We start from the raw sequence: 27,677 nt of genomic DNA on the forward strand, positions 1-27,677 counted from the left end.
ATTTATAAATTATATAAAAAATGGTTCCACATTAGTTACAAGTGCAAAAAATGATGACAAAAAAATTAGGCACTCCAAAATGAGTTTCATGTTCATAGTTTACCTTCTTGTGCAAAAACTTCACCTAATGTACCAACTTATTTTGCCTTTTGCCTTTAGTACCAGTTTTGTTACTGGACCATGAAAATTATAACCAACGTAAAGGATGGTCAATTTAAATTTTTATTGCCATCATGATGGTCAATTTAAAACCCATTAATGGTAGTCGTCCACCAATTCAGTGGATTACTTAATTGTGTAATAAATGTTCTTTTCTTTGCATTGTCAATCACCCTAATCCTCAGGCGGCACTCCGGCGGACAACGAAAATGGGTGGGTGGGAGGAAGCGACACTCTCTCTAGGAACGGCAGCAATCTGACGACACTCTGGCGGCAATGGGTGGGTGGGAGGAAGCTCTAGGTTTCGCGTACGAACGACGGCACTCCGACGACAATGAGTGAGTAGGTGGAGGGAAGAGGAGATTCTGTAGGTTTCGCTTACGAACGACGGTACTCCGACGACAGTGGGTGGCTGGGTGGAGGGAAGAGGAGACTCTCTAGGTTTTGCCTTTGACACGGCAACACTACGGCAACACTTGGCAATGGGTGGTTGGGTGGAGGGAAGAGGAGACTCTCTCTAGGTTTCACGCTCTCGGTTCTATCTCATAGCATCTGAAAAGAGAAAATGAACCAAAAGTAAAAAACCATGTCCCAATTCTATTGTCACGTCATTCTCAACTTTTAAAATTATTTTTCACGTACACCACTCACATTTTGACACGTGGTCCGTGTCAAAATGTTGTCAAATGCTGTTGTCAAAATATCATTTCACTATGTAATATGATGTGATAGAAAAAAAAATGACATGTTAATTTGGTGCTTACTCTTCCTACACAGCCTTTTGGAAGAGGACACGGGATACAAGAAGAGTTAACATTAATTATTCAAATATATAGTGTATATAGTGATGTAAATCAGCCGTAAGACGTACCAAGACTCAAACAGTGGAGTGTTTTGAAAAAGTGGCTGCAATAACAGATTTTTCTGCGCCATGGCAGCACTAATATGATATAGGCTTCAAAAACCCACTTTTTGGACCCCTATAACAACGTTGTTTAGGATTTACTTTTGGTACAATTCTGATATTTACCTCATTTCCTAATGCATTTGTTTCTTCAGAAACATTCTGATATCGTTCTATAGGAATTTGCACATTCGTTAATTTTTACAACCTATGTTCTGTTCTTTGGTCTTCTCTTAGACTCAATTGTTTACATATGCTAATATGTATTTAATGTATTTAATTTTTTAAGTCCTTTTCCTATTCAATTCACCATTGTCTCTCGATTTTTTACTTCATTACTGTGTTCTTATCGCTCCTAAGATGATTAATTTTAATTATTACTAATTGAACAGATTATTAATAACAGAATCAAGATTTCAAGTTATTTCGAGACTCGTTTGTGAGAAAAGATGCTTATGAACGTTTTCAACTCAAATAAAAGTTCTAAAAGTTGCGATCTAAATTAAATCAATCGAAATTTAATATAAAACAATTATCTAATGTTACAAACTGAAGAAGTGAAAACCGCATGAACGAACATAATTAAAATTATTCCTCGTGAGATACATTAATTCACAAAAAGAATGCTACTCTCTACTAACACTGGATTGAATCTAGTCTCCGGTGCAAGTAAAACTAATCAGACTTAAGGTCTAAAAAGACTTACAAGTGCCATATTTAACCATGTTATAATATCTATCAATAACTCAACTAACTCGATTGCTTCCAGGTACGCACACAGAATCTATCAATAATATAGCAGTCACGAAAACCTGACTCTCTTCCCGGCATCCGACCAAAACCCTAGGAAGCTAACTCATTTTGACCTCATTGACAAACTATAACAATGGACGTCCAAGAAAATACATCATGAATCAAAACATAAATATCTCCTAGCTTTGTATAAGTGGGCATTAACAATAGTCACAAAAACTGAAGACATCCTATTAATGCCTTCCATTGGTCTACATGGGATATTAAATTACCATACATGATATGTGAAGCAGAAACAGACCAACAGATCATAAACACAACGTATAAACAGCAAACCTAAGTTGCAGGCACATAATAAACCATCCTTCTGTTGTGTGAACACAGCAGAATACAACACTAACTCCCATACTTACTACTTAGCTTTCCTTTTTGAACTCCTACCAGTTTGATTGCTTTGAACTCTTTTCTTTGATAGCTTCTCTTCCCCAACTTGTTTCCTATTAGTCACGATGCCTGGATTCTTCTTTACAACTTGATCAGTATCACAATCCGTACCAGAATCACTGTCATTGTCTTCATCACTTTCCTCGGGTTTTTTCTTTTTAGCAGGCTTCCTGCCTTTAGCTCCAGCTTTTGCCCCCTTCTTTGATTTGACACTTCCGAGATCCCCTTCTTTACTATCTGTTGGTGTCTCAGTGTCATCAGCTGTACTTACTTTCTTTGAAGCTTGCGTTTTAGTCTTACCAGTTTCTTTTATATCGACAGATCCACTAAGTTTTTGCAACTCTGGCACGTAAGCAGTTGTCTAAAGGAAACGTCGTGTTTAGATCAGAAATACACATAATATAATGATAAAAATAAAACAAATGACAAATTGGAAATGTTCAGAACGACATACCCTACCACCAGCAGTGATGAAGTCAATTTTTTTCCCTGTATCACATGAAAAATTATAAATGTTAAGATGACAAAAAACTAGTTTTAAATTATTATTCTTGGTCAGTAAGCAGGAGACACTCATCCAATATGTAAGCAGAAGAAAATATACCGAGTTAGTGAAAAGGATCGAAGAAACTGATTATAGATAAATATGTTTTGCATTGATAGAACAGAAGAACTGGTGAATAAAAATTAAGAGTAATAGCCAATTTCCCAAAATATGAATTAAAATAAAGTTAAAATAATTGACTTAACAGGATACCTCAGTCAGTTTAAAAATAGAGGATTATATGATGCATGGGCGACGCTTTCAACTTCGAAGAGATCAATAACTTAATATCGATATTCTAATAGTACCCTCCATAGTAAAATGCACAGGATATGACCGTTGACAAATATGAAAATGCATGAAAGAACTTATAGCTATAGGCAATCTCATCAGAAATGGAAAACAAGCCTAGGAGTCGGGTACCAATCCATAAAAGTAAATTACACTAACCAACAAAGTGAGGAAGTAAGACATATATGCAGTAAGAAATCTTGTAAAGATCGGCTACTATTCATGTAGCCCCAAAAAATGATTATTTTTATAACAAAGTGAGGAAGCAAACCATCAACAAAAGCCTTGTCAGGCTTCTTTTCCCGTGAATGAAATATCCAACTGTTAGGATACTGACTACTATCTGCTCCAACCTCAACTGCTTTTTCAATGACCTGTAAAAAGGAACTATATGTCAACTAATACATATTAGAGAAGTATTCTCACCACTTATTTTTCCAGGCTTTTTTCCCCATCGAAAATGAAATAACCATTCGAGAGGAAAACGGCTACAGTCAGCATCAACTTCAACAGCCAGATGAATAACCTACATGTTTTATCCTCTATGATTTTTTATTAAGTACAGATGTACTATAAACTAGAATCATATCAAGAGAAATCAGGATCCCCACCTCTTTAATGCATTTGTACAAAGTTGAGCAGCTTGCATCAGACAGGCTAGAAGCTGCCTGCCGTGGATGAATTCTTGCCTGGAAATAAGGGAAAATAATATTTAACTAAGTTTTATAATTCCATTTCTATCAAAGGTCAGAGCTAATATAGTAACTGCTGATTAAAATACAGTGTTAGAGCATATACTAAATCCTATGAAATGCAAGTTCAAAATCATTTTGAAGCTCATGATATACAATGCAAAGAGAGAAAATAATCTAGTACAAAAGAATACTTGAGAGCAGCTTAATTTCCTCTAGATCAGTTTCAATTCTACATAACCATGCATATTAGTTTAAAACATCATTTTATATTCTAATAAAACATCATTCATCCTCAAGAAATTGGCAAGCTTACATCGAATTTCTTTATGAAAAATCTGTGGCAACTATTACTATTTGGAGGTTTCCCATTACAAATGTCTCCATGACATATGCATACATACACACACATACACACACATATAGCTAAAAAGAAAACTTCATACAAAAAAAAAAAACTGTGTAGGCATCCCTTCCAGAATATATGTACAAACTAAAATTATGCCTTATTTCCCCTCTGCACTTAAGAACATCATGAGTCTTATGCATACATACGGGAACTAATAAGAACCCTGTACAAACCATGAGATCAAGTCAGAATTTTATGAAGAGCATATTGATCATCTTGTATAAATAGTTGAGTAGGAAAATGGTATTATTCTTTTAAAAAGTAAAGTTTACATTCATTAGAATCATTTCTTAAAATTGAAGTGATCAAGGCTTTATCCCTATCCACAACAGGACCATGAATTACTAATAAAAAGACTAAATTGAGATGAATATTAAACCTAAAGTTTAATAAGCCGTAAATAAACTCTGGTAACATTTAAAATATAGTATCTTCCACTAAATATAATTGGAAACGTCAAAGATTCAAAATCATTTAGAAAATGAAGGTTGTACTTACTTGGTACAGCACTTCATCAGCCACCCAATTTCCAATACCTGAAATATAGCTCTGGAAAGATTGAAATTTCGGATCTTTAATAATTAATGTCATGATACAATCAGATGTAAAAAAATATATCAAATTCCTGTGCACTGAAACCATGAGAAGAAGGAAATTATCTTTATATATATATTACGGGCGGAATTAGAAAAAGAAAGTTTGGTTCTCAAGCACTGATGTGTAGAACAATGTTACACTACCATTTAATCACAAACCACAGTTGGTTTGACTTATAACATTATTGTAAAAGTCAACAACTCACTGTACATGACAGTTTATGATTGGATGATTGTGTAAAACTATCTCACATTACCAACGCATAACCTTTTTTCTCTAAAAAATACTCAACCACAACACAAATTAGCATGAGTAATTCATTTAAATAATTTTTTTATGCATGCAAAGTAAAAATAACTAATTTATGAACTCTGCATCTTTTCTTATCATTTGACCTGTCCCATTTGTCTCATCAATAGAATATTGTCTTATGCTCAAGCACAAGTTATCAATAAATTCAGGTGTCCCAACGAACTTGATTAAAGAACACCAAATCTTGACTTCTCAAGCAGAAAACATAAGTCCACACACAAAAATGCAAAAACTAAACAAAAAGGAAACTGCACACACATAAAGCAAAAGAATGATATATTCAAATAATAAACAAATTAAAAGATGAGTGAAATACAATGTATGGGAAGTAATAAAGGACTAATTTAATACTTGATCAAGTAATAAAGCCTTGATTTCAGTTTTCCTCTTGTGCAAAGACTCTGTAAACTTCTCAAGTGTCATTTGTTCAAAAAGAGCATCAGGACCAAGCTCAGATACGGGTGGCACTGATGTTGGCTACATCACAGGAAACAAATATACAATCAACAGCAAATTTATTTACTAGAAAAATAAAAATGGTTGATAGTTGGCAAGTAGAGTGACAATACATCTTCAAGAAGACGAACTTTAGCAAATCGCCTCTTGTCAGTGAAAGACAACTCTAATCCATCATCTAACTGCATAAATGTGATTTAATACGATTAATAATGATATTTGTAAGAGATAAATTTCTTTGAATCTAATGGTTCACAAATCTTATGAATCCACAACAAAATGAATTTTAATTTGTCACCAAACGAAGTCAATGGATGGAATCATAACAGGTTACAAGACCAAAAGGTCAAACAATTCAAGCATTCCACTAATCAACGGGGTTACATCACCTACCTCAATGAAGAATTTTGAATATTTTGAGGGCCACTCATCCTCATCCTTCACAGCTGACCTACATGTCACATGCATGTTTATATTCAGAATATGTGCCTAACTATTGCACCAATACAAGTCAATAAATAATAGAAACACCGAAATAGTAAGACATATCTTAGAAAAAGAGTGGAAATATAAATTAGAAAATGAGGAATCTTCCATGTAACTAACTACTGAGTTAGCAAAATTGGCAAAAGGATTATTCAGATATGTGCAGTATATGGTGGGGAGTGATAATTGGAAGGTGCCTAGAACTGTTTTCTTTCCCATTGTACTTCTCCGGTAGTTTTCATACAGTTGGGATCTTGTAGCACCCTGAAAAAGGTCTGGTTTTATCAATAAGACAGAACTCTCCTCAATACTCTTGCATAACATATCATGTTGGCATCTTCCGATACATACAAATCCGAAGCAGTTTTGCACATTTTGTTGAGGTGTGGAATATAAGGTCAATGTCAAAAAAAATAAAAAATAAAAATAGTATGAATCACAATCTTTTAATGTAAAATCTTATCAAAGTTTCTGATGGGTTATTCTTACCCAATATGAGACAAAAACTCACATTTGGAATCCTAAAAGTATCCTATTTTAAAACACTAGTAAAAGAAGGATGCAGGGGGAATTTGTGGTAAGAAAGTCATGGTATATCAACAGCATTAGTGTGTGGGTGTCTAAAAAACCGTTATTGCCAACTAACAAATGCAAGCGAATAAAAGATTCTACGTAAACTTTTGTAAATAAAAGATTCTACGTAAACTTTTGTAAAACTTCCGCATAACTTATCAGTATAGCCAAATAAAGATTACTTAACCATACCCCATAGGCCTTACCTTTTGTACTTTGTTACTGCGACTCCTTTAATGTACACAGCACCAGCCATGCCTGAGATAGAGACAGAAACTCATAAGTAACAACAAGTTGTAGCTATAAATTTAGTAATAGACCTAGCCATCCCTTGTGTCTCCTCTTATATTTCGTCTTACAACCGTCTCATTTTAGAACCTTTTATCGTGTTTTCTGTGACATTGTTACCGACTGTCGTAAACGCTTAAGCCGTTAGCTGCATGCACAGGTATGGTTAACATGCATCACCAAAAATGCAAGAACCACGCCAAGACGTAATGCGAGCTAAGCAGAAAAGAAAACTGTAAAAAAAAAAAGTAGAGTTTCTCGTGGTTCACTTTTTTAGTTAAAGCGAAAAGAGACAAGAACAAAGTTAGGGTTTAAGAGAGAGAGAGAGGACCGAATTGGAATGAAGGAAAAGGAGGGGAATCAAGCTGAAGCCACATGTTCTTTCCCTTCCGGTGAGCAGCGACGATGAGCTTGCCGAGAACGGAAGCTTCGAAGTCCGAGCGAGAAACGGCGTCGATGACTTTGGAATCATCGGCGACAATGCATTTCTTTATTTTCTTGCCGACGCAGTTTTCCTCGACGGCCCTCCTCGCCGCCTCTACCTCTGGAAGCTCCGGCATTGCTCTGTGTCTCTCTCTCACTAACAATGCCGTTTTCCCGCGTTCTTTTCCGGTCTCTTTCTTCACCTCAAACTCCCACTTTTCAATTCGAGCCTTTGTTTTAGGCTGCAGGGCTTTATCTGGGACACCTCAGATGGAAGATTCTTCCTACACCTCCATATATTTACTCCTGCATCTCATATAAAGAAAATTCCGATTTTTGCCCTTTTAAAATTGTAAAATCCAGTGACTTTCAAGTTCGTAAACCAGTTTTTTTTAAAAGGAAACTTTCAAATTTTATAATTCAAAAAGGATGAAAAATAATAAATATATATATACTCACGCACACACAAAAACTCAACAAAAAAAAATAACGTATGAAAGATCAAGAAAAAACTACGGCGTAAGGTTCATCTCATTTGAACTGAATTGGAATAGCGGAATCTGGTCTGGACCTGCATTTCCATTAAATTTTGGGCCGGCCCGTTCGTTTAGTAAAAGGCTTTTGCTACTTTTTATTGTGAGGGTTACTTCATCCACCACCTCAGGTTGCTATCTGCACCTCCCCATTCCCATTTTGCTATGCAATTAAAAGCTTTTCTCATAACGGTTGACCTCAACAACGCATCTCCCACCCCCTCACTTCTTTAAAACGCCAATTTTGTAGCCTCCACCCCCTTATTTTTCTATTTCAAGGATTTGTTTTTATTTTTTAACACTTTTTCTATACATAAAAAATATTACAAAAATTATAAATTATGTAAAATCTACACAAATAAACATTTACAATGTTCAAAAATTAAAATCTACAAAAAAAATAGTAAACTGAAAACAAAAAAAAATTAAAAGAGTTGAAACGCAAAGACTTAAATGGATGTGGAAAATCCGTTCAGCTTTCAACGAATCTCAACATCCATGAACGGATCTCAAGATCCGTTGAAGGTTGAACGAGTTTCCCACATCCGTTCAAGCCTTCACGTTTCTCTTCTTCCTCTTACACAACACACCACATACATCAATTTACATAGCATATATACAAAAAGAATAAAGCTTTAATCACAAAAATGTGTAAGGGAATAATAGACGAAGAGAAAGAGGAAGGGGGTGGGGCTCTGTGTGTGTGAAGAAGAGAGGAAGAGAGAAAGTGAGGGGGTGTGGACTCTCTGGTTTCTATGTAATTAGAGAAAGAGAAAAGTGAGGGAGTGAGACTGTAAAATTAGGATTTTGAAAAAGGTAAATAAAGTTAAATGATAAAAGTTAACAAATTTTAATTTTAACCTAAAATATTTTTGGAATAAGAAAAAATGTAATGTAGGGAGCAGTTGAGGTGGTGGAAGGAGCAACTCTATTTTATTGTCTATTAACCATTTTAAATGTTACAAGTTTGTAATAAGTGTTATTTTATTTGAAATTTAATAAATTAATATTTATTTCCTTAATCTAAAATTTAAATCAACGTTCTTTTAAAATTTTCGCTTAAAACTAAAAATTTATTGACTTGGAACATCCTAAGGACGTTAAAAAAAACATAAAGCACAACGATATAACTTTTTGCTCAGCATATAACATCAAATTTCTTCTCTAAAACCTTCACAGAAAAGAATTCTAATTTAAAATTTACCTCTATATAATTTCTCTTATCTAAAATTTAACACCCTCGAGAACCTCTAACTAAATAAGAAGACGTGTTTAAAAGTGAAAAAAAAATTAACAAAAATAAAATCCTCCAAATATTGTTATACAATATAAACAAGTGTAAATTGTGTTTGAAAGAAAACCGTTTAAAATTTAATTGATTTTTTTCTTCTAAATTTAGTATAAAATATTATATGATATATTTACTTATCGTAATCAAGGTGTGGGTTTCAAAGATCTACATTCTAATTAAAACAATTAATTAAATCATAAAATCTTAAATACATTTTGTATTATGCAGTAATCAATTTATCATGTTTTACAAAATATTTTTATAATTATACTATATTTTGTTTCCTATGGTGATTTCATAATAGTTTAGAATAAATTATAATCATAATAATGTTTTCAACTTTTTTACTATCAATTTGATTTTCTAATTTTTATAAAAAAATAAGCTTATTTCTTTAAGCTTAAAATGGTTTAAAACAGTCTTTTGTCAATTGATGATCAACCAACTTTTTTCTATAAGTTTTTTAAAACACAGCTTAATCAAATAATTAAAAAATAAAATGAATAAATATGAAAAGTAATATATATATATATATATATATACATACACACACACATGAGGAATAAGAAACAATACATCAATACAACTCCATTTGTCGTATTTTCAATCTTAAATTTTTTTTTTGTTATAATTAACTATATATATTTACACTTTTAAATATTGCATTTTTAATCTATTATAAATCTAAAAATATTTATATCAAAATAAAAAATCTAACGTGTATATTTAACTAATGTTGAAATAATAAAAGTTTGTTAAGAAAAACTATTTATGAACAGACAAACAAAATTTTTCTTTGAATTTGCCTTTTTCTTTTCATTATTCTGCCTAAACACAATTATCGAAGAACCCATATAAATATTAGCTTTGTTTTTCTCTCCTGTCCACCAAAACATCCTGCTAAGGAGAGTATATATATTTTTTATTCTGTTATGCATTTTTGTTATAATCGTTTTATTTGTATATTAATTATGCATGCATTTACAAAAGTGATTTCTTGTTCAAATGTTTTTTTATTGTCTTCATCACGAGCTCCATTTCTCATTTCATTTTTTTTATAGATGGAACAACATTTACATCGTATGTGAAATCATTCATTTCCCTCTTTTTCTGTTTTTTCATTTATTTTTGTGTTCCATTAATGGTGCATGTGTCATATTTTGAGTCAATTTGGTTGGTGAAAAAAGCCAAAGCTTGGAGAGAAACCTTTGTCTTGTATATATGATTGTATATTCTTGTTATGTTTTCCACTTTCTGGTTTCCTACGTCCTTGATGCTTAAGGATTTTTCAATGTTGTGGATGCAGATATATATAGAAAGCTTGAAAACACTTTTGGAGGGTGTTAAAAAAGACTTTCAAGAAAGAGTGATGTTTTATGAAGATGATTGAACAACTAGTCTCTACTCATGAACCAGATAAGTTTCTTATGTATCAGCAGATTTTTAAAAAATAGCACTCTTTAATGAACACTTTTTTTTTTTGTTGAGAGAATATTGGTTTCAACTACCTATATTTTCTTTGTTTAGTAGAAGACTTTTGCTACTTTTTATTGTCTTTATACACACCTCTACAAATAATTAAGAGATGATAAATGTTTACTTTAAATTTTTTAATGATGAAACTTGGAAATATGTATACATGATTCTGATGAAAATTTATAAATGAATTTTTAAATCGGATGGGTACACCATAATCTGAAATACAAAAAGAAAAAAATAACTTGATTCATAGTTGTTTTGTTAAGTTGTAACATCAATTGAATGATGAAAATGAGAATGTTCACAGATTTTGAGGTAATTTAGTAAATGTTATGTTCGAAACTCAGGTGAGGTTTTTACCTATTATAGAATAGCCTCTAACTTGTGATTATGATAAGTGAACTTAATGGTTAACTCAATTTCATAATAAAATTGGTGAGATTTGTATATATTTATATATTCTAAATTTATCTTATCTAAAACTCTCAACAAAACAACGTTACTAACACATACCTCCATTTGATCACCCATTAGTACAAATAGGGCATGAGAAATTGTGGGAACTGTGAACCACTTATCCTTACGGTGGATTTGGAGGCCCTCAACATCATCTTGCAGTATAGTGGTATACCCTGATCGATCTGCATGGGGTTTAAGCCCGAGCACAACGTCAGGTTGTGCACAGCAGGAAATAGTAGTTGAACCTTACTTGCAGTAGTGCTTGTTCACCAAATTGATTCAAGAAGCATTTTTCTTCTAAATCTAATGACTTAACAATAGCTCTAGAAATAAGATTTGTTGCCTCTCTACGCTTTGCTGTGTATTCTCCCACAATTTTCCTGCAAAAAAGAGTGTTACTAATCTTAACCAACACAAACATGTCACCTGCCAACCGTTTGAACATTTGTCTGTATAATTAGCATTAAGATTTAAGAAGTCCTCATTCATCAGTTAAGTAGTAGTTTCAGTTTACCTTAAAGATGGTGGATTTTCTGGCCACAGACTTGACTTCCTTCTATTTTCAGGGTATACATCAAGGCACAGACGATCTGACCAATCTAAAAACTGACCTTCTTCGGGAACTGGATCCGCACCATACCCTTCAAATTCTTTCACCCCTTTGGAAATTATCTTCTTTTTTTCCATTGGCTGCTTAAAAACTTCCCTTGCAACTTCACGAACCTTGTCCAAAAGTGTGCTTGATGTGCCATGGTTTATTGCCTTCCAAAAAAGCTCATAGGGTATGCTTGTGTAAGTGGTATCTACAAATCTACAAATTTACAAATTGAAATAAAATTGTCAAGTACATACCTGGAAGCATCCCCATGAGGAGAGAGCTGATCTTAGCTTTTGCAGCTCTTCTTTTTCTTTAGTTAATGGTGTTGATGAAGATATGAGCCCAAAATCAATGATGGGTGGTGAACATAACGTTGAAGGCACGATTTGTGTATAGTTAACATCTCTACGAACATAAGGTGGAGGTGGTTTCTCACCACTCTGAACCATTTCTTGTACACGCTTGGATAACGGTGCTTCCATGGTAAGTAACACTGCAACCTTTTGTTTTCACATTTTTTAAAATATGCTTACTCATTTTAAAGAAAACAATTTCTAACAAAACGGTGGATACTGTCAAATCATTTACAACATGATTGATAATTACTTCAATGGTCTGTGTTGGAAGTCTTTCGATCTCTTAAATTATCTAATGAAATTATCTGTAAATGTTCAGAATATTTTTTCGCAGTTATAAATTATTATCTATTTTGAAACCTTACGGAAAATTTTTATCCATATTGATCATTTCAGAAAAACTAGTGTTTCCGACAAAGAAGACAGTGATTACATTCATCACCAATATTAATTATATAACCCAATCAGTTAATAATATTTATTTAGATATTATTATTACTGTTAGAAATATGTTTTTAACTCGTTAAACTTTGGTAGAAAACTGAATTTGTATATAATTTGATTTTCAAACTTCGAAAATTAACAAATATAATTATTTTGACGTAAATGAATTAAATCTTTTTTATGCATTTTAGGATGATATTCAAGATTTTTAGATTATTTGATATGTTAAAACTCAAATACTAACTTATGAAATAGTTTAATATGTAAAAAAAATTAATACATTAAGTTAAAATAATTATATTTATTTGAGTTTGAAAATAAAAAGATATATCAAAATGAGGGAATTCCAATTTCACTTTATATGTTTCTTTCTGCACCCTAATTTTACTTTCTGAAACACTTATCCCATCCTAATTCCCGTATCAAAATTTTTCTGAAGTATCTGAGGGTGCAGGAAGAAACACAGTTTCACTTAAGATGTTTTTATCTCCAGTGATCCACAAGGCCCAAACAAAATCCGATCCATTGACGTGTACATTATCTATTGATGTAATCCAACGGCTAGGATGGTGCCACCTTTCCATGTTCTCTTACACTTCACCCCTCACTTAACATTCTCTAATTTCTCTGTCTGGCACGCGCCCCGTCTCTCTAATTTCTCTGTCCGGCACGCGCGCTCTCTCTCTCTCTCTGCGATCTGCTCCAAGCAGCTCCTCCAACATGCTGGCACGCTTAGCCGCGAATCGCTTCAACGAGATCCGTCACATTTTCCGTCAGGTTTTCCGTCGGTTTCCTCTTTCATTTTTCTCACTTTGTTTTCCGATTTCCGTCTTTGTGTTTGTTTTTATTTTATTTTTTTGGTTTCCCCTTTCTCAGCCTTCGAGGGCTTTCTCAACCGCTCTGAACTACGTAAGTGCTATTCGTTTTCGCTTCAATTCTCTCAGTTTCCGTTTTGTAATTTTGATTCTTATTATATCCACTTTTGATTGACATAGCACCTTGACTCACCGGACAACAACCCTAACCTTCCATGGGAATTCACCGAACCCAACAAAGCAAAGGTAATGTTTCATTGCACTTTAAATGTCCGTATTATGGTTTTTGATCATTTATTGTTATATAGTTCGCCATCAGAATACAGAAAATATAGTGACAGGCACTGCTGAAGATTATATGTGTCTTTTCTTTTCAAGCTTTCTTGGTTGTGTATTAATTTGACGCTTTATACTTTTTTCAAGAGTGTAGGCGATGGTTCTCAGAATCTTACTATTCACGATTCAAATCTTACAGTTCGATACATTTTTTTAACTACTTCATTGTATCCCAAGATGAATTTTGAATGATTATCTTACGAAGCATGAATAAATCTATGTATTTTCGCTTCGCCGACATGATTTACACAGTTCAATGATTTTCGCATCGCCGACATGATTTACACTGAACATCATGTACCATTTCTATGATATATTTGACGTAATTTTTTCATTATACATTAATATTATGATTTTATACAAAATTACAATTCACGATTCAAAAATTGGCTCAGCACTTCGTGATTGAAATCTCAATTCGACAACCTTGGTGTTGAGTGATGTGATTCAATTCCCTATTGCAGAATTACATTTTCTGAGTCTGAGTAAGTGTAGAGTTATATGATTCAATGCCTTATTGGTTGGTTCGTTATCATAATATTTCCAAGAGTTGTGGATCTTTAGTTAACTATGAAGATTACATGTATGATCCTTTTTGGTACCTGGCCCATAATAATATAAACATTTAAAGGTTTTAGCATGTGCTAATTACAGGTTACGGAGATTTTATCTCACTATCCTTCCAACTATAAGCAATCTGCAGTGATTCCTCTTTTGGATCTTGCTCAGCAGCAGCATGGCGGCTGGCTCCCTGTTTCTGCAATGAATGCGGTATGTTGGTCTCCTGCTTGATGTATTCTTCTCAGAACATGTAGAAACATATCAAAGAACTATATCTGACTCTCTAAGAAGGTCCTGTACCCTGTTGGATGGAAAAGGTGTTATTGTGCTCAGTAGATAGTGCCTAGTAAGTGTTAAGTAGAATAAGACCCGTAATAGTTCCCATGAAGTGTTGAAATTCTTGCAACAGGGCACACAATAAATTTACATTAATGATAATCCTATTGAAATTATTGTTAAAATTGTCAGAGTGAAGCCTTGATATATTTTGTATTGTACATTCTTTTGCTCAAATATCATTCTGGTGGTTGACATACATGCTATGCCTAAAATCTATGCTCAAGTATCATTCTTCTATGTAAATACTTATCATTATTTGATTGAGTTATAGTTGTAGCTTCTTGTCACTTGACACCGTTGATTCAGTGGAAGTCCCATATTTACATAATGTTGGCAATCTGTAGTTTAATTTTCTTTCTAATGCAGCAAGTTATGTTATTCTTTATTAATAGTTAGCGTTTTGGATTATTTAGGTAGCAAATATTATAGAGGTTCCTCCTATACGGGTCTATGAGGTTGCTACATTTTACTCCATGTTCAATCGAGCCAAGGTGAAATCATATTATGCTTTAATGATTTTTAGTTTTCCTAATCCACATCAATACAGGCCAAAGCTAAGCTGGACCAACTTGCTTGCAGGTTGGGAAGTACCATCTGTTGGTTTGTGGAACGACACCTTGTATGATACGTGGTTCGCGAGGAATTGAAGAAGCCTTATTGAAACACTTGGGAGTGAAGCGCAATGGTTAGTTCACCTGTCTTAATTTCTCCCATTATCTGTAGGCTGTCATTGTATTGTATCTTATTCATGGCAAATGGGAACCATATGCATTTTCTGATAAATAGATTCCTTTCACCTCTGATTTGCAGAAGTAACACCAGACGGTTTGTTTTCTGTTGGAGAAATGGAATGCATGGTGAGTCTTATTTTAATTTTGTCAAGTTTGTTGTTTTTAGAGTTGTATTATTATCAAGTTTGTTGTATTTAGAGGAAGAAATTGCATTAAATACAAAACTGGACCGTTTGGCCAACAGTGTTGTCATAATTTTCAATGAGTGTATGATAGCCATCATGAATTTATAAAGTAGTGTTTGACCTTTTTCCATTAATATTAAGTTATCCTGAAAAAATCCTTGCGTTGTTAGCATAAGAGCAGAAAAAGAGAATAACCGAATGTGGTATAAATCTTTTGCTGTTTTAGAGTAAAGTAAAATTCAAGAAGATGAGGAAGAGATGCATAGGTGTCTTCTGTATTTACTTAATGTGGTGATCACTTGATGTTCTTGGATAATTTTGTTGGCCAACTAATGGTGAACTATCGGACTTTATTGGTGTTGTGCAGGGATGCTGTGTGAATGCTCCTATGATTACAGTGGCCGATTATTCAAATGGATCAGAGGGATACACATATAATTACTATGTTCGTCTTTCCGCTTTTTTTTCTACATATTTTTTTTTCCAGGGGAGGGGTGATATTGTACGATGTGCTTCTAAAACACTCTTTAACATGTCATATTGATGCCAATTACAGGAAGATGTAACCCCAGAGAAAGTCGTTGAGATAGTAGAAAAGCTGAGAAAGGGTGAGAAGCCACCGGTAAGGCCATTGACTAAGATCTATTTTAACACTGCCCATGTTTTAGAAACTTATACCTTGTTAAATTATGAATCTGGTTTCTTTTTCTTCAGCACGGCACGCAAAATCCCCTACGGATTAGGAGTGGACCTGAAGGAGGGAATACTACTTTGTTAGGTGAGCCCAAGCCTCCTCCCTGCCGTGACCTGGATGCCTGCTGAAGTGTGATACATTTTGCCTTCAATAATGTATGGCTTGCACGTTTTCGAGCTTGCCTTAAATGAAACATTGTCAGATTGTTAGATGCTCAACCAATTTTTGTATTAGCAACCTGCCTGGATGGCTTACGCTAAAAAAAGTGTCATAAACGCCATCAGATTCTTGATTGTTTATTACTTTCCGAGCGTATCTATGCTATGCTTTTTCTGTACTCTGTACATTAATCATCATGAATGAAATTTGAGATTCCGATGTTAAGAAGTGAATCACGTTAGGACATATTACCCATGTGGGTGTGTGGGATGGGCTTATCAACAATAGTGGGGGTAGAACTATCGTGTTTAATGTAACATTCACTTTCTTGATAATGACCAAATGCGAAGGTTACTCCGATGCCCTGGAGGATAGGTTGAAAAATGAACTTTGATTGTTTAATTAATATCAAATTTTGTCAATTAGAGGAAGTCCGAAGGGTCACCAAGCTAACCTTTCTTGTACGTGCACCATTCTTCTTGTACATGGATTTGGTTTATTGGATTTCTCGGATGACGCTGACACAATTCCGTTGTTGTTATCGTGTGTTGTGGACAGCTGAAAGTTAAAGATCGAGCATTGAAGAATATTTTGGGAAAGAGGATAAATCTGATCTTGTCAAGTTTTACCGATGCCTTATGAATTGAAATTTAAATTTATTCTGTTAAAAACATTTTAGTTGAAAATTTCCTAATGATTTGTTTGTTTTAAGGTGAGATATGTGAAGTATGAAAAATAAGGAATTAAAAATTTAGAAAATATATAAAAAAAAATTGTGTTAAATTTTGTGTACAGTACTCGATTATATTGTACTAAAAATATATACAGTACTCGATTATATTGTACTAAAAATATATACAGTACTCGATTATATTGTACTAAAAATATATACAGTACTCGATTATATTGTATGTGTTTTATTAATATTTACACATATTTATGTTATTATTGATTATGCAAAAGATATAATTAATTTTAGAGCTAATGTCTTAGTAATATTTATGTCTTTTTATTAAATTTAGTTAGAAAGGAATTAATTAGAGATAGATGTGAAAAGGTAGACGGTCACTGGTCTGCGGGTAGCGTCGCAACGCAACAGGGCATTGGTGCGTTCGGTATAGTCGATGATGACTAGGCAATACACGTGTATATATTCGCAGGTGGTCTGAAGCGTGCCTGGGCCAGCTAGATACGTGTCTGTTCAATCCAGCCCAACAACCATTTCATCTCTGCCCTTAAGGTTTTCTTTCTTCTCCCTTTGTTGTAAATTTTGTATTTTCTTGTTCTACTATATGCAGTGAAAATATCATTTGATGTTTGCTATTCTCCAGTCCAGTCCAGTGGTTAAGTGAGTAATAATAGATGGTTCTGCAGATTTTGGTTTGAATCCCAAAACTAGTGATGGGGACTGCATCATCTATGTTAACTCAGTATGACATCGAGGAAGTTCAAGAACACTGCAATAATTTATGTAGTTCCTCTCTCTCTCTCTCTCTCTCTCTCTCTCTCTCTCTCTCTCTCTCTCTCTCGTTGTCCCTTTATTACTGTCCTTTTTTTTACATTAATTAAGATCTGAAATTGGGTTTCAAACTCAGTTTCCCAGCAGGAAATTGTGTCGTTGTATCAAAGATTTTGTCAACTTGACCGCAATGCCAAGGGATTTATATCGGCGGATGAGTTCTTGTCCGTCCCTGAGTTTGCCATGAATCCGCTTTCTCAGGTGCTCACTTTTTTCGCTTTATGGCCATTTCGACCTAAACATTTATTCTTATTTGTTTCGTGGTTTTTGTACTTTCTTTTCCCATCACCACATGCTAAAGTGTGGCGTGTGATCTGTTTTCCCATTGTTGATGGACTTTGTGCTTGTTTGCAGAGGCTGCTCAAGATGGTTGACGGTTTGAATTTTAAAGACTTTGTGGCCTTCTTATCTGCATTCAGTGCCAAAGCTAATGCACAACAAAAAATAGAGCGTACGTTTTAATTACATCGTACATCAGTTATTCAATGCTCTCCGATGTTGTTGTTTTTACGAATTATAGTTTAACTTGAGTTAGAAGATGTCCATTAATTTAGGGATTGTTTTTGCATTCTCGCTGTTCACCGGAGTTTCCTAAGTTCTAACCTTGGTCTGAAGGGAAGACCTAATTGAATTTTTGGGATGTTCAATAGTGAATATGTCATTTTCTGTTGCTTAGCGCACTCCTAAATTCTTGGAGTGGAACTCACAGTTCCATAGACGGCTCAGTTATGGACACATTCGAAGTTGTGTACGGAATAATGTGACACTCTCTTGCCTGCCACACGTAGCAGGTTTCTAAATTTCATATTTCAGTTAGAAAAGGTTTGGACTGCTCACTTATAAGCACCTGAATATGGTTGAGAGGGAAAACTTGCTGCGATACGCGTTATGCAAATTTTGGGCAGATGTATCTAACTTTATCTACTCCAATTGAATGCGATGTTGGTTAAATTCATTTTGGATAAACAGCTAAGGATAACCTCCAACCTATTAATTAGTATCACTAACCAACCGAGTGTGTTCTATTATATTAATATAACTCCCAGTCTTGCAGTTATTAATGCTGACCAATCATAACCAACTATGGTCATTGATTTTAATCAATTTGCCACAAGAATCCTATATTAGGGACTGTTGTACACCGATCTTTATTAGGATTCCCGAGGCTTGGTTAAGGCAATCTAAAAATAGTATCTATAGGTATCCTACAGAGAAGAGAAGTGAATGTTAGGGTGGTCATTAGGATAAAAACATGAACACTTAATTCTGAATTTTCTCTGTTTTTTATGCGTTGATCATACTTGTCAAGTTTTTCTCATTCCATTGATTCAGAATTATTCTTCAAGAGATTCGGGTTTTGCATTTGAATGAACTAGATGTCTCTGCATCTCACAAATAAAAGGGTGGTTCGGTGTATAATGCTCCTGCTTGGTGGGGATTGAGGTGGGTAGATGTCACCTCACAAGCATAGACATTGTTTCTTGGATTTGGAACTCGACCTCTATAGATCAAGGGCAACAACTTCACTTTTTTCTTCAAGACTCACCCTCCTTCATCTTTCACATGATTTTAAGATAGAATGAAACACAAGTAGAGATCATCATGCAAAAGAATTCATTTATAAATGAAAGTATAAAATTTTCCATTTTTCACGTGTAGTCATATTAGTTAGAACTTATGATATAAGTAGTATCTTTTTAGTAGGATCCAACCCTGTCTTAGATGACTTCAACACCTATGCATAGTCTTCACAGTTTTTGTTAAATATATTTGTAAGAGCTGATAGCTGCGACAACGTATTGAATTATTCAATGATTTTCATCATTTGAAGAGGGAATACTTTGTAGGCAGGGGAATTGATAATTTTTTTCTTAATAAATTACAAAAATATATTTTTCTACCTTCATTGTACTTATAGTTTCTTGCTTTTTGCAGTTATTTTCAAAGTCTTTGATTCAGATCGTAATGGAAAGGTGTCTTTCAAAGATATATTGGAAGTGCTAAAAGATTTGTCAGGTTCATTCATGTCCGATGACCAGAGAGAGGTATCACCAACAATCTGTTCACTTCCATGTGTTGTTTAATGATGAAGTAGCTTTCCTACTAGTTGCTAAATAACCAAGTATGTCTTCATTTGTTACTGGTTTGGCATCCCTATTTCAAATTTGATATGTTGAAGTCTGAGTTTAGTATCATACAGTTTCATAGGATTAGTATATTCGTTATTCATTATTGGTACAACTGGAAGTTCGTCACTATATAATTTGGGTTGTTGAGTTACATAGTTTTTATTCCTTGATCACATCTCTTTTGCAAGTTCTCTAAAGGGGAAGCTAATGGCTAAAATGGTAACCAACAGATTTCTATAGTTTTTGAAAGATACAGTTTGTTTCTGCCTTTTGTATTTCCTATATGCTACAAGTTAATTGCATATCAATTTAACAAAAGCTATTTTTTTTCTCCATATACCTTTTCAGTTGTGCTTGGCTAATTTAACTGGAGTTTGGCTAATTTTGTTCTCTGTTCGATTTGCAGGAAGCTCTCAGTCAAGTTCTAAAAGAAGCAGGATACACAAAAGACTCCTACTTGGCCTTGGATGACTTCATTAAGGTCTGTTCATTTTCTTATGCATTTCCTCTATACTTTGGATGACTGCTATGTTTGATTTAATTTTTAATTTTAATTTGTCACAGGTTCTTGGTCAATCTGACCTAAAAATGGATGTTGAAGTCCCTGTTGATTGAATCTTGCTTCAGTTTTCCCTGTCCTGGTGAAAGATAAAACTGTAAACTCTATTCATAAGATTCTTGTAATATATTTCATGTGGAAATGAAAAGTGCACAGTACCTTTATCCCTTTTCTTCTTGGGATTCTTGTAATGCCGTTGCCTTTCAGCCACTACCTGTTTTGGAGCGAATTTGAAAAGCTCGAGGTTGATTCAGTTTTTCACGTTCCTTGACAGTTTTTTTTTGCAATATTTTAGTCTCCTGGATTCAGAGTTAGGTAATTCTATCCTATTTGAAGTTTCAACTGTTGCTGAAATTGCCAAGTTCAAGTTTCTTTCTGTGTTATAATCTCAGCAGTAAGGAATTGTCTCTTCCGCACAAAAGCAGCATGAAGATTGTTGCTGTGTTAGATTAGAACATTGTGATTTTCATCATGATTTGTGATACTAGTCTGATTTGATTGTCATCCAAACAAGATAATTTTCACGGAGTATTTGGATACTCTATAAAAGTACAGTACCCTTTATGTATTAATATTCATTTACCCTTATAAAAGAGAAAATATATACGCTATCTGCAGAAAAGTAGTGTTGCTTTGTCAAGGGGAAACTCATATAGGAGGCCACAATGAAGGTTTGGCGTGCATTGAGAGGATTAACATTGTGTATTTATAAATAAATTTTTGCATCTTAAACAATTGTATCCTCATTTATAAGGGTATAGAAATTTCCTCTTTTTTTCTTTTTGTACTGGAAAACTAAATGACTCGCGAAATGTTCTTGTAATGCCATGCAATTAATTGGTTCATTTGTAGAACTCAATGATCAATCCATAGAAAAATCTCATCCAAGTACATAAACTTTGATGTCGGGAAAACTTGATCCTAACCAAAGGGAAGCTTGATTTCAGTTGTTCTGGAGAAATAATCGATCATCACATTAACAAGTTCCACGAATAAATGTTATTGGTTAGTACATTGAAATTGCATTTTTGATAAGTGAGACATGACAAAAGTGCTTTTGGTAAAGTCAAATGAATGGGATTCCTGGAAACAAAGGTTTTAGAATGCAATTATAAGCATCTGTAAAATGTGCTTAGATTTCAAATTAAAAACATCTTTGTATTTTTTTTTCTGTAATTCTTTTGTGTGGTTCTTTTATCTTTTTAAAGCATTTTTTAGCTCTTACTTATCACTACTTTTGCATTTTAAGACACATTTTCTTTTTCTTTTTAATAACGATATACTTGAGAATTTAGTAAAGGAAGTTATCTTCGAAATTTTATTTTGTAATTAGAAAAAAGGGGAAATATATTTTTTTAATGTATTACAGAGAAATAAAAAAAAATTATCCAAATTTTTAAAAGCTTTGGGAAAGAAAGTACCATTTTCTCTCTAAAAGCAATTTTAAACATACACTAAGATCTCGTTTGGATGAGTTTTTCTTCTATAATAAGTATTTGTAAGAGAGAAAAACTAAATATATATATATTTGAATTTTTAAATTTAACACGTACACAAATCCATTTTAATTCATAATTTTTTTATAATTATATATAGAAACCTATCCAAATTGAGTTTAAGTATGAGATTACACATTATAATCATTGATTGTTATCGAAAATGCTTATGTACGCTGACACATCGAAGAAGATGAACTGATCCTCTCTCCTTCGTTTTAATATTCAAAGGTCAAATCTAGTGCATGTTTAGAAAAGATTAATTACAGAAAAATAACTATTATAACTTAAAATATTAAAGTTGTTTTGATATGCATCCACTGTATTATTTATTGGTGTTTTCAAACTTTGCGTCTAGGCTACATATTCTCGGTCCTTCTAATTCTACGAACATAAAAAAGTTCTCCAAGAGCATGGGGTGGGTGGATTTTGTAGAACATGTATAAACTAACATAATCGGTAAAATATTTCTTTTTAAACATTGGGATGATATGAACATAACACTCATAAATATTATGATACAAACAAAAAGTTCTATATTGGATAAACACTCATAAATAAATAAAAAATAATATGAATGATACCAAAAATAAATTCACGAAGATTTGACCTAAAACGGATAACATCTTATCATTATAAAGATTTATATATGTCTATGTTGATCATCCTTACAATAAATTTATTTTTCTAAAGTTTTTAATTAAATAATATTTTAATATTTTATGTGAATTGAACTTTTGTTTTATTGATACTTAAATTTTAAGGGAATTTCCTGTTTAAAGGAATTGGCGAGGATGGATTCATAGTTTAAATGGTAATGGTTTCGGGAAATTTGCAAAGAGTAGAAGGCGACGATTTAGAATGATTTGCAAATTTTGAATCATCTATTATAACAAGCGATTTGAGCTTATTTAAATTAAATATCATTTTTACCCTTTTATAATTTTAATAATATCAATTTTCATATGATGAATAAAATATTGTAATAAGTTTGTATTCAAATTCAGTTTTGGTTTTGTTATTGAAATGAAAGTAACTAGCTTAAATGCTTACTTCGTTCCATGTTAAGTGGTGAATTTCTGTTTAGTATTCGGTTTTAAAATTGAAGACATTGGTCCCTAAGTTATTCATACATACACTTTTCATAACATAGAGACCCAATGTCTTCATTTTTAAAACCGGGTATTATATAGAAATTCACCTCTTGAAGACGAAGTAAGCATTTAAGCCTAACTATAAATAATAAAATAATAATTTCAAATTTTGACATTTCAATTTTTTATATTTTGATATTTTTATGTTTCAAATAGTATCTAAAGCAAAATATTTTTTTATTAGCCATGAACTATGTTTAATAAAATAAAATTTTAAACATTATTATTTTATTTTACTTAAATAAAAATTTATTTTATTTTCAAAATTAATTTTAATTTGGTTTCTTTTTATAATATTTTAATAATTACTTTTAATTTTTTTCTGTTTATAAATATTTTTACAATTAAATATAATACTAACCATTATCATTTTATATTACTTTTATAAGTAAGGACATTTTGATAATATTCAATTTCTACCAAATAAACAATTTTATTTATCTTTCACATCGATCAAATTCTATACTAATTTTGTCAAATTTTACTTTCAAATCCACTTTTACTCACCTCCAAATTCACTCAAATAAACAATAGAAAATTTACTCTTAAATTCACTCTAATTCACTCAAACACTCTTTTCAAATCATCCTAAATTAAATACACTTTTTAAAGACTTATGTTGATGACCGGTTTAAATGAGTGTAATATAAATTTTATATTAATTTATCATAAGATATTAATTTTTATTGATTTTCTTAACTATTATTCTATTCATTACATTGTCTGTTGTTTATTTTGTTCTTAATTCTTACAGCCCACAACATTCTGAAATCTTAACAAAAAAACGAACGGCCGCCCAATGTTTGTGAAAAATTATACTAGTTTGCTGTCTCTGTCACACCACACGACCACAAATCAAATCACTGCTTCATTTATTTCTTGATTTTCTCATTTCTACAGTTTTTTCAATTTTTTTAAAAAAATCAGTTTTATATAATTGTAACATTCTCCAACGGTTTTCTCTTTTTTATTAAATTCTGCATTTTAGAGTCATGTCAACAGCGCTTTAGCTTAACACTAGCCACCTTGAAACATAAATCATAATTATTATTTCTTTATTTATAATAATATATTATTGTATACCACATAATAGCAACTGGCACCAGTGTATGTTGGTGTAAATGGAATTGGATTGAAGTTTTTATAAGTAAGATACAAAATTCTATGTATAAAAAAATATACATGGTAAGAAAAACGGAAAAATGGCTTTGAAATTACTATTTTACCCATTTGTCATCTCCCTATATAAACCTCAGTGGACTTGTTTCAGTTAGCGTAACCACTCGCAGTGCTAAAGAATTCCCTAGCAAACCGTCTCTAACAAACTTCTAAACAAAAACTACTTTATTCTCTTTCTCACTCGGCATTCTCTCTCTACACTGTTTCAACAATGTCAATGGTTTCTCCTTCTTCAAGAACTCAAACGTCACCGCGCTCGTACTCCTCAGCGTTTGCGTCCACGTCGACGACGAACTTCTCTCCTGGAACATACTCCTCCGCGAACGCCAGAGTGCAGCGCAACCTTCCATCATCTTCATCATCGTCGTCGGTGAGATTCTTGGCAGTGGAGCAGAGAGTGGAGTCTCCAGTGCGGCGCTCAATGACGGTGGCGACGACGAGTCAGACGAAGAAGGAGGCGGTGTCCTCGTCGTCGTCGTCGAACACTGAGAGCGAGAAGAGGAAGTGCATGTGTTCTCCAACCATGCATCCTGGATCGTTCCGATGCGCGTACCACAAACAATTAGCGGAGAGGCAGCAGCAACAGGAGCAGCGACAACAGCAACAGCGGCAGCAACAACAACAGCGGCAGCAGGAACAACCGCAGCAGCAGCAACAGCAACCGCGGCAGCAGCAGCAAACGATGCCGCTAAGCGGTAGAAAACTGAACCTTCTGAGATCTGCGATGAAGAATTCGGTGGTGAGGAGGATTGGAGGAGTGGACGGAGAGATTGTTCGGAGAGCCTTGACGACTCTGATTAGACCGTCGTCACACTACTTGCATCGCCGTGTAGCATTTCAGCCCAGGCCCACTCGGCTCTCCCTCATGTCCAAAGCCCAAGACCAATCAATTCTCAATAATAAACAATAATACTCTTTTTTCATTTTCGGAAAAATACACTTGTATGTAAATACTCTAGGTTTTCTTTCAACAGCAATAACTGTTGCAGTTTCCTTTTTCTTTTCGGGAACATACAGGAATGAAAATAAAAACTAATGAGTCGTAATTGGAGAGATAGAAAGAAAGAAAATGGATTAGGAATGTATGATTAATCTCATCTCATATATTTATTTATATCTATAATACACATTTATATTTAAATATAAATAATAACGCGTCTGCAATTTCATAAATATGCATTTATACAAATATCATTCCACTATATTGTTTTTGTTAAGTTAATTAATAAGGACCGATTGTTTTTTAAATAAGATTTTTGTCTTCATGTGTATGACTGTACTTTATATATGTTTCCCATTCTAGCAAGCATGAACATTTTCATGGATTGGTTTGGAGTCATCTATCTGTCCCAAGAACAGGGCTAGAAACAACTATTTTTGTTTTAAATATACTTTTAACGAATATGTCTTTATCTAATTTTAATTTTTGTAAGAATATCGGATTAATTTTAAACCCTAATATTCGTAACCGTTATTGTTTTTAGTTATTATGGTTATTAGTTATAATTAACAACATATATACACCTCCATTTCATATAAACTGATTTAAAACTTTTTTTTCATTATATTTTTGTCGTCTTATATAATACCATTTATCTCATAAATTTATTTTTAATTTTATTTTCTCTCTTTTTAGGTGTATATAAAAGGTTGAGAATGCTTTTATTATTTTCTATCTAAAAGTAGAAAATTTTAATTAATATAATCAATACAACAAATATTTAAAATTAAAATAACTACATTGTTTAGTCACACAATACAGTTAAGTAATCTATTTATTATTTAATATAAATAAAATAATATATTTTATTTCACTTTTTCATTCAATAATTTATTTTTTAATATTTTGAGTTAATTATTTTCTACATAAATAATATAATTATTTGTATATTTATTTTAATATTCTAATATTGAATTATTATAAAATAGTTTTTTAAACCTATCACAATCATGAATTTTATTCCTAATGTTGTGTTTGAATTGGGAAATAACAAATGAAGAGTAAGAAAAGAAAATAAATTGGGAAGTAAGATGGTTTAAGTTAAAGAGAAATATGAATAGGTAAAGAAATATTTATTTATAAATTATTTATTTAATAAAATAAAATTATTAATTTAATATTTTAAACAATTATTATAATGTTGTTATATTTAAGATTAAATATCATTAAATATAAATAAATATTTAAATTTAATCACGTTAGCTTAAAATTTCTCCTTATTAGTTTATCACTTAAAAATAATCTTAGATTATTTTGTACCGGAAAAAAATCTTAATTGTTGTCAAATAATATTATATTAAATATCTTTTTTTAATATCTAAATCAGAGTACAATAAAATTCTATCATAAAATCTGAATACAAACAAAAGTAACGTTGCTAAAATGGTGAAGATAATTTGCATGTTGCTATCCAAAACAGTGTTGGCTTTTTATGAAGTAAATTAAAAAATTATTTATACACAACGTGAAAATTAATATTATTATTTTTTTATATTCAGATGTAAAGTAATATGTGAAATAGATTGTGTAGTTATGTATATAAATAAATAAAAATTAAATTATTACAATTTTTTTTAGGAATTCTCATATTTTCTACATATTAAAAGTATGAGATTAGAAAAATCTTAATACAACTCACTGTGATATAAAATAACGAAAAAGGGTCTAAACAAATTATATGAATATATAAAAATTTAGAAGAGAATGTAAGCTTATAGTATCTTTGTGTATACTTGTATAGACATTATAATATTTAAAATAAATAAACATGACCTAATGCTTAATTGAGTATGTTAAATATATTTTACGGCGTAACCCTTTATTCAAACCCACCATATGGCATAGATCAAATGGCTAATATATACTCCAAAAGACTGAAAACTCTTCAGAAATATGCAATATAATAATTTAAAATTATAGAAGAATCTTTGACAGAAGTTTTATTCTGATATCAAATTTTCCATAATAGGCTTTGTGAAATACGATGTGCGAGAATTAAATATGTATTAAGTACTTTCTAAGTATGTATTTCAATTGGTTTTGGTATATATATATATATATATATATATATATATATATATATATATATATATATATATATATATATATATATATAAGATGAACAGTTTTAATTTTAATAATCAGTATTTAAAATATTTTAAAACTAAAATCGTATGCACGATTCAAATTTAATTAATTATTTTGTCGTAAAAATATCACGTGAAAAAAGTTTACATATTTAATGAAGCTATATACGAAATAGATTATTTGATTCAATTGAAACTACTTATTAAGAAAAGTTTAATTCAATTATTATATTTATATGCTTT

General features: G+C 32.2%; 4 protein-coding genes and 1 pseudogene across 12 annotated transcripts; 3 read left to right on the forward strand and 2 right to left on the reverse strand.

Annotated features, from left to right (window-relative positions):
• Positions 1 to 1,973: 1,973 nt before the first annotated feature.
• Positions 1,974 to 7,469, reverse strand: MMH-1 (MUTM homolog-1). Of its 6 annotated transcripts, none has more exons than XM_088092353.1 (11): positions 7,240 to 7,469; positions 6,827 to 6,878; positions 5,955 to 6,012; positions 5,675 to 5,743; positions 5,457 to 5,582; positions 4,695 to 4,745; positions 3,707 to 3,784; positions 3,367 to 3,469; positions 2,715 to 2,749; positions 2,561 to 2,621; positions 1,974 to 2,497 (listed from the first exon to the last, which is right to left on the reverse strand). In XM_088092353.1, the coding sequence occupies exons 1-11, from the start codon at positions 7,466 to 7,468 to the stop codon at positions 2,229 to 2,231; spliced, it is 1,131 nt and encodes a 376-aa protein (XP_087948479.1). In that variant the 5' UTR covers position 7,469; the 3' UTR covers positions 1,974 to 2,228. The 6 variants fall into 6 exon arrangements, with proteins under 6 accessions (XP_087948479.1, XP_087948480.1, XP_047171875.1 ...); XM_088092354.1 differs by lacking the exon at positions 3,367 to 3,469 and adding an exon at positions 3,522 to 3,621; XM_047315919.2 differs by adding an exon at positions 3,522 to 3,621 and having other exon boundaries at positions 1,974 to 2,621; positions 3,367 to 3,453.
• A 30-nt stretch (positions 7,470 to 7,499) lies between these two features.
• LOC124839964 (protein SRG1-like) lies at positions 7,500 to 12,214 on the reverse strand (annotated as a pseudogene). Its single transcript, XR_015780075.1, has 4 exons — positions 11,946 to 12,214; positions 11,608 to 11,855; positions 11,148 to 11,473; positions 7,500 to 7,637 (listed from the first exon to the last, which is right to left on the reverse strand). The product of XR_015780075.1 is annotated as a protein SRG1-like (transcript).
• Positions 12,215 to 13,102: 888 nt separating this feature from the next.
• LOC124839955 (NADH-ubiquinone oxidoreductase 24 kDa subunit) lies at positions 13,103 to 16,489 on the forward strand. The gene is made up of 10 exons (XM_047315901.2): positions 13,103 to 13,268; positions 13,368 to 13,400; positions 13,487 to 13,552; positions 14,297 to 14,413; positions 14,956 to 15,033; positions 15,122 to 15,227; positions 15,353 to 15,399; positions 15,826 to 15,903; positions 16,015 to 16,080; positions 16,173 to 16,489. The coding sequence occupies exons 1-10, from the start codon at positions 13,212 to 13,214 to the stop codon at positions 16,278 to 16,280; spliced, it is 756 nt and encodes a 251-aa protein (XP_047171857.1). The 5' UTR covers positions 13,103 to 13,211; the 3' UTR covers positions 16,281 to 16,489.
• Positions 16,490 to 17,386: 897 nt separating this feature from the next.
• LOC124839956 (uncharacterized) lies at positions 17,387 to 21,129 on the forward strand. 3 transcript variants are annotated; one of them, XM_047315904.2, is made up of 7 exons: positions 17,387 to 17,551; positions 17,686 to 17,782; positions 17,907 to 18,031; positions 18,185 to 18,281; positions 19,766 to 19,875; positions 20,366 to 20,440; positions 20,524 to 21,129. In XM_047315904.2, exons 2-7 carry the CDS (start codon positions 17,713 to 17,715, stop codon positions 20,572 to 20,574), a joined length of 528 nt encoding a protein of 175 aa, XP_047171860.2. In that variant the 5' UTR covers positions 17,387 to 17,551; positions 17,686 to 17,712; the 3' UTR covers positions 20,575 to 21,129. The 3 variants fall into 3 exon arrangements, with proteins under 3 accessions (XP_047171860.2, XP_047171859.2, XP_047171858.2); XM_047315903.2 differs by having other exon boundaries at positions 17,388 to 17,551; positions 17,643 to 17,782; XM_047315902.2 differs by lacking the exon at positions 17,387 to 17,551 and having other exon boundaries at positions 17,568 to 17,782.
• Positions 21,130 to 24,470: 3,341 nt separating this feature from the next.
• On the forward strand, positions 24,471 to 25,348 carry LOC124839957 (uncharacterized). The gene has a single exon (XM_047315905.2). It carries the CDS (start codon positions 24,559 to 24,561, stop codon positions 25,255 to 25,257), a length of 699 nt encoding a protein of 232 aa, XP_047171861.1. The 5' UTR covers positions 24,471 to 24,558; the 3' UTR covers positions 25,258 to 25,348.
• Positions 25,349 to 27,677: the final 2,329 nt, after the last annotated feature.

This window comes from Vigna umbellata, chromosome 6 (genome assembly GCF_029865625.1).
Source record: "Vigna umbellata cultivar VRB3 chromosome 6, Vumbellata_1.0, whole genome shotgun sequence".
Classification (NCBI taxonomy): domain Eukaryota; kingdom Viridiplantae; phylum Streptophyta; class Magnoliopsida; order Fabales; family Fabaceae; genus Vigna; species Vigna umbellata.

What these genes read in the sequence shown, in the direction of transcription:
- MMH-1 (XM_047315919.2), bottom strand. Translation starts at nt 7,468, where the DNA reads ATGCCGGAGCTTCCAGAGGTAGAGGCGGCGAGGAGGGCCGTCGAGGAA. An exon ending in TGTACAAATGCATTAAAGAG is followed by an intron (nt 3,622 to 3,706) that starts GTGGGGATCCTG and finishes TAAAACATGTAG; the next exon opens with GTTATTCATCTGGCTGTTGA. An exon ending in TCATCACTGCTGGTGGTAGG is followed by an intron (nt 2,622 to 2,714) that starts GTATGTCGTTCT and finishes CGTTTCCTTTAG; the next exon opens with ACAACTGCTTACGTGCCAGA.
- LOC124839955 (XM_047315901.2), top strand. Translation starts at nt 13,212, where the DNA reads ATGCTGGCACGCTTAGCCGCGAATCGCTTCAACGAGATCCGTCACATT. An exon ending in TCCGTCACATTTTCCGTCAG is followed by an intron (nt 13,269 to 13,367) that starts GTTTTCCGTCGG and finishes CCCCTTTCTCAG; the next exon opens with CCTTCGAGGGCTTTCTCAAC. An exon ending in TTGGAGAAATGGAATGCATG is followed by an intron (nt 15,400 to 15,825) that starts GTGAGTCTTATT and finishes GGTGTTGTGCAG; the next exon opens with GGATGCTGTGTGAATGCTCC.
- LOC124839956 (XM_047315904.2), top strand. Translation starts at nt 17,713, where the DNA reads ATGGGGACTGCATCATCTATGTTAACTCAGTATGACATCGAGGAAGTT. An exon ending in TGTCCGATGACCAGAGAGAG is followed by an intron (nt 19,876 to 20,365) that starts GTATCACCAACA and finishes TTCGATTTGCAG; the next exon opens with GAAGCTCTCAGTCAAGTTCT. An exon ending in CCTTGGATGACTTCATTAAG is followed by an intron (nt 20,441 to 20,523) that starts GTCTGTTCATTT and finishes AATTTGTCACAG; the next exon opens with GTTCTTGGTCAATCTGACCT.
- LOC124839957 (XM_047315905.2), top strand. Translation starts at nt 24,559, where the DNA reads ATGTCAATGGTTTCTCCTTCTTCAAGAACTCAAACGTCACCGCGCTCG.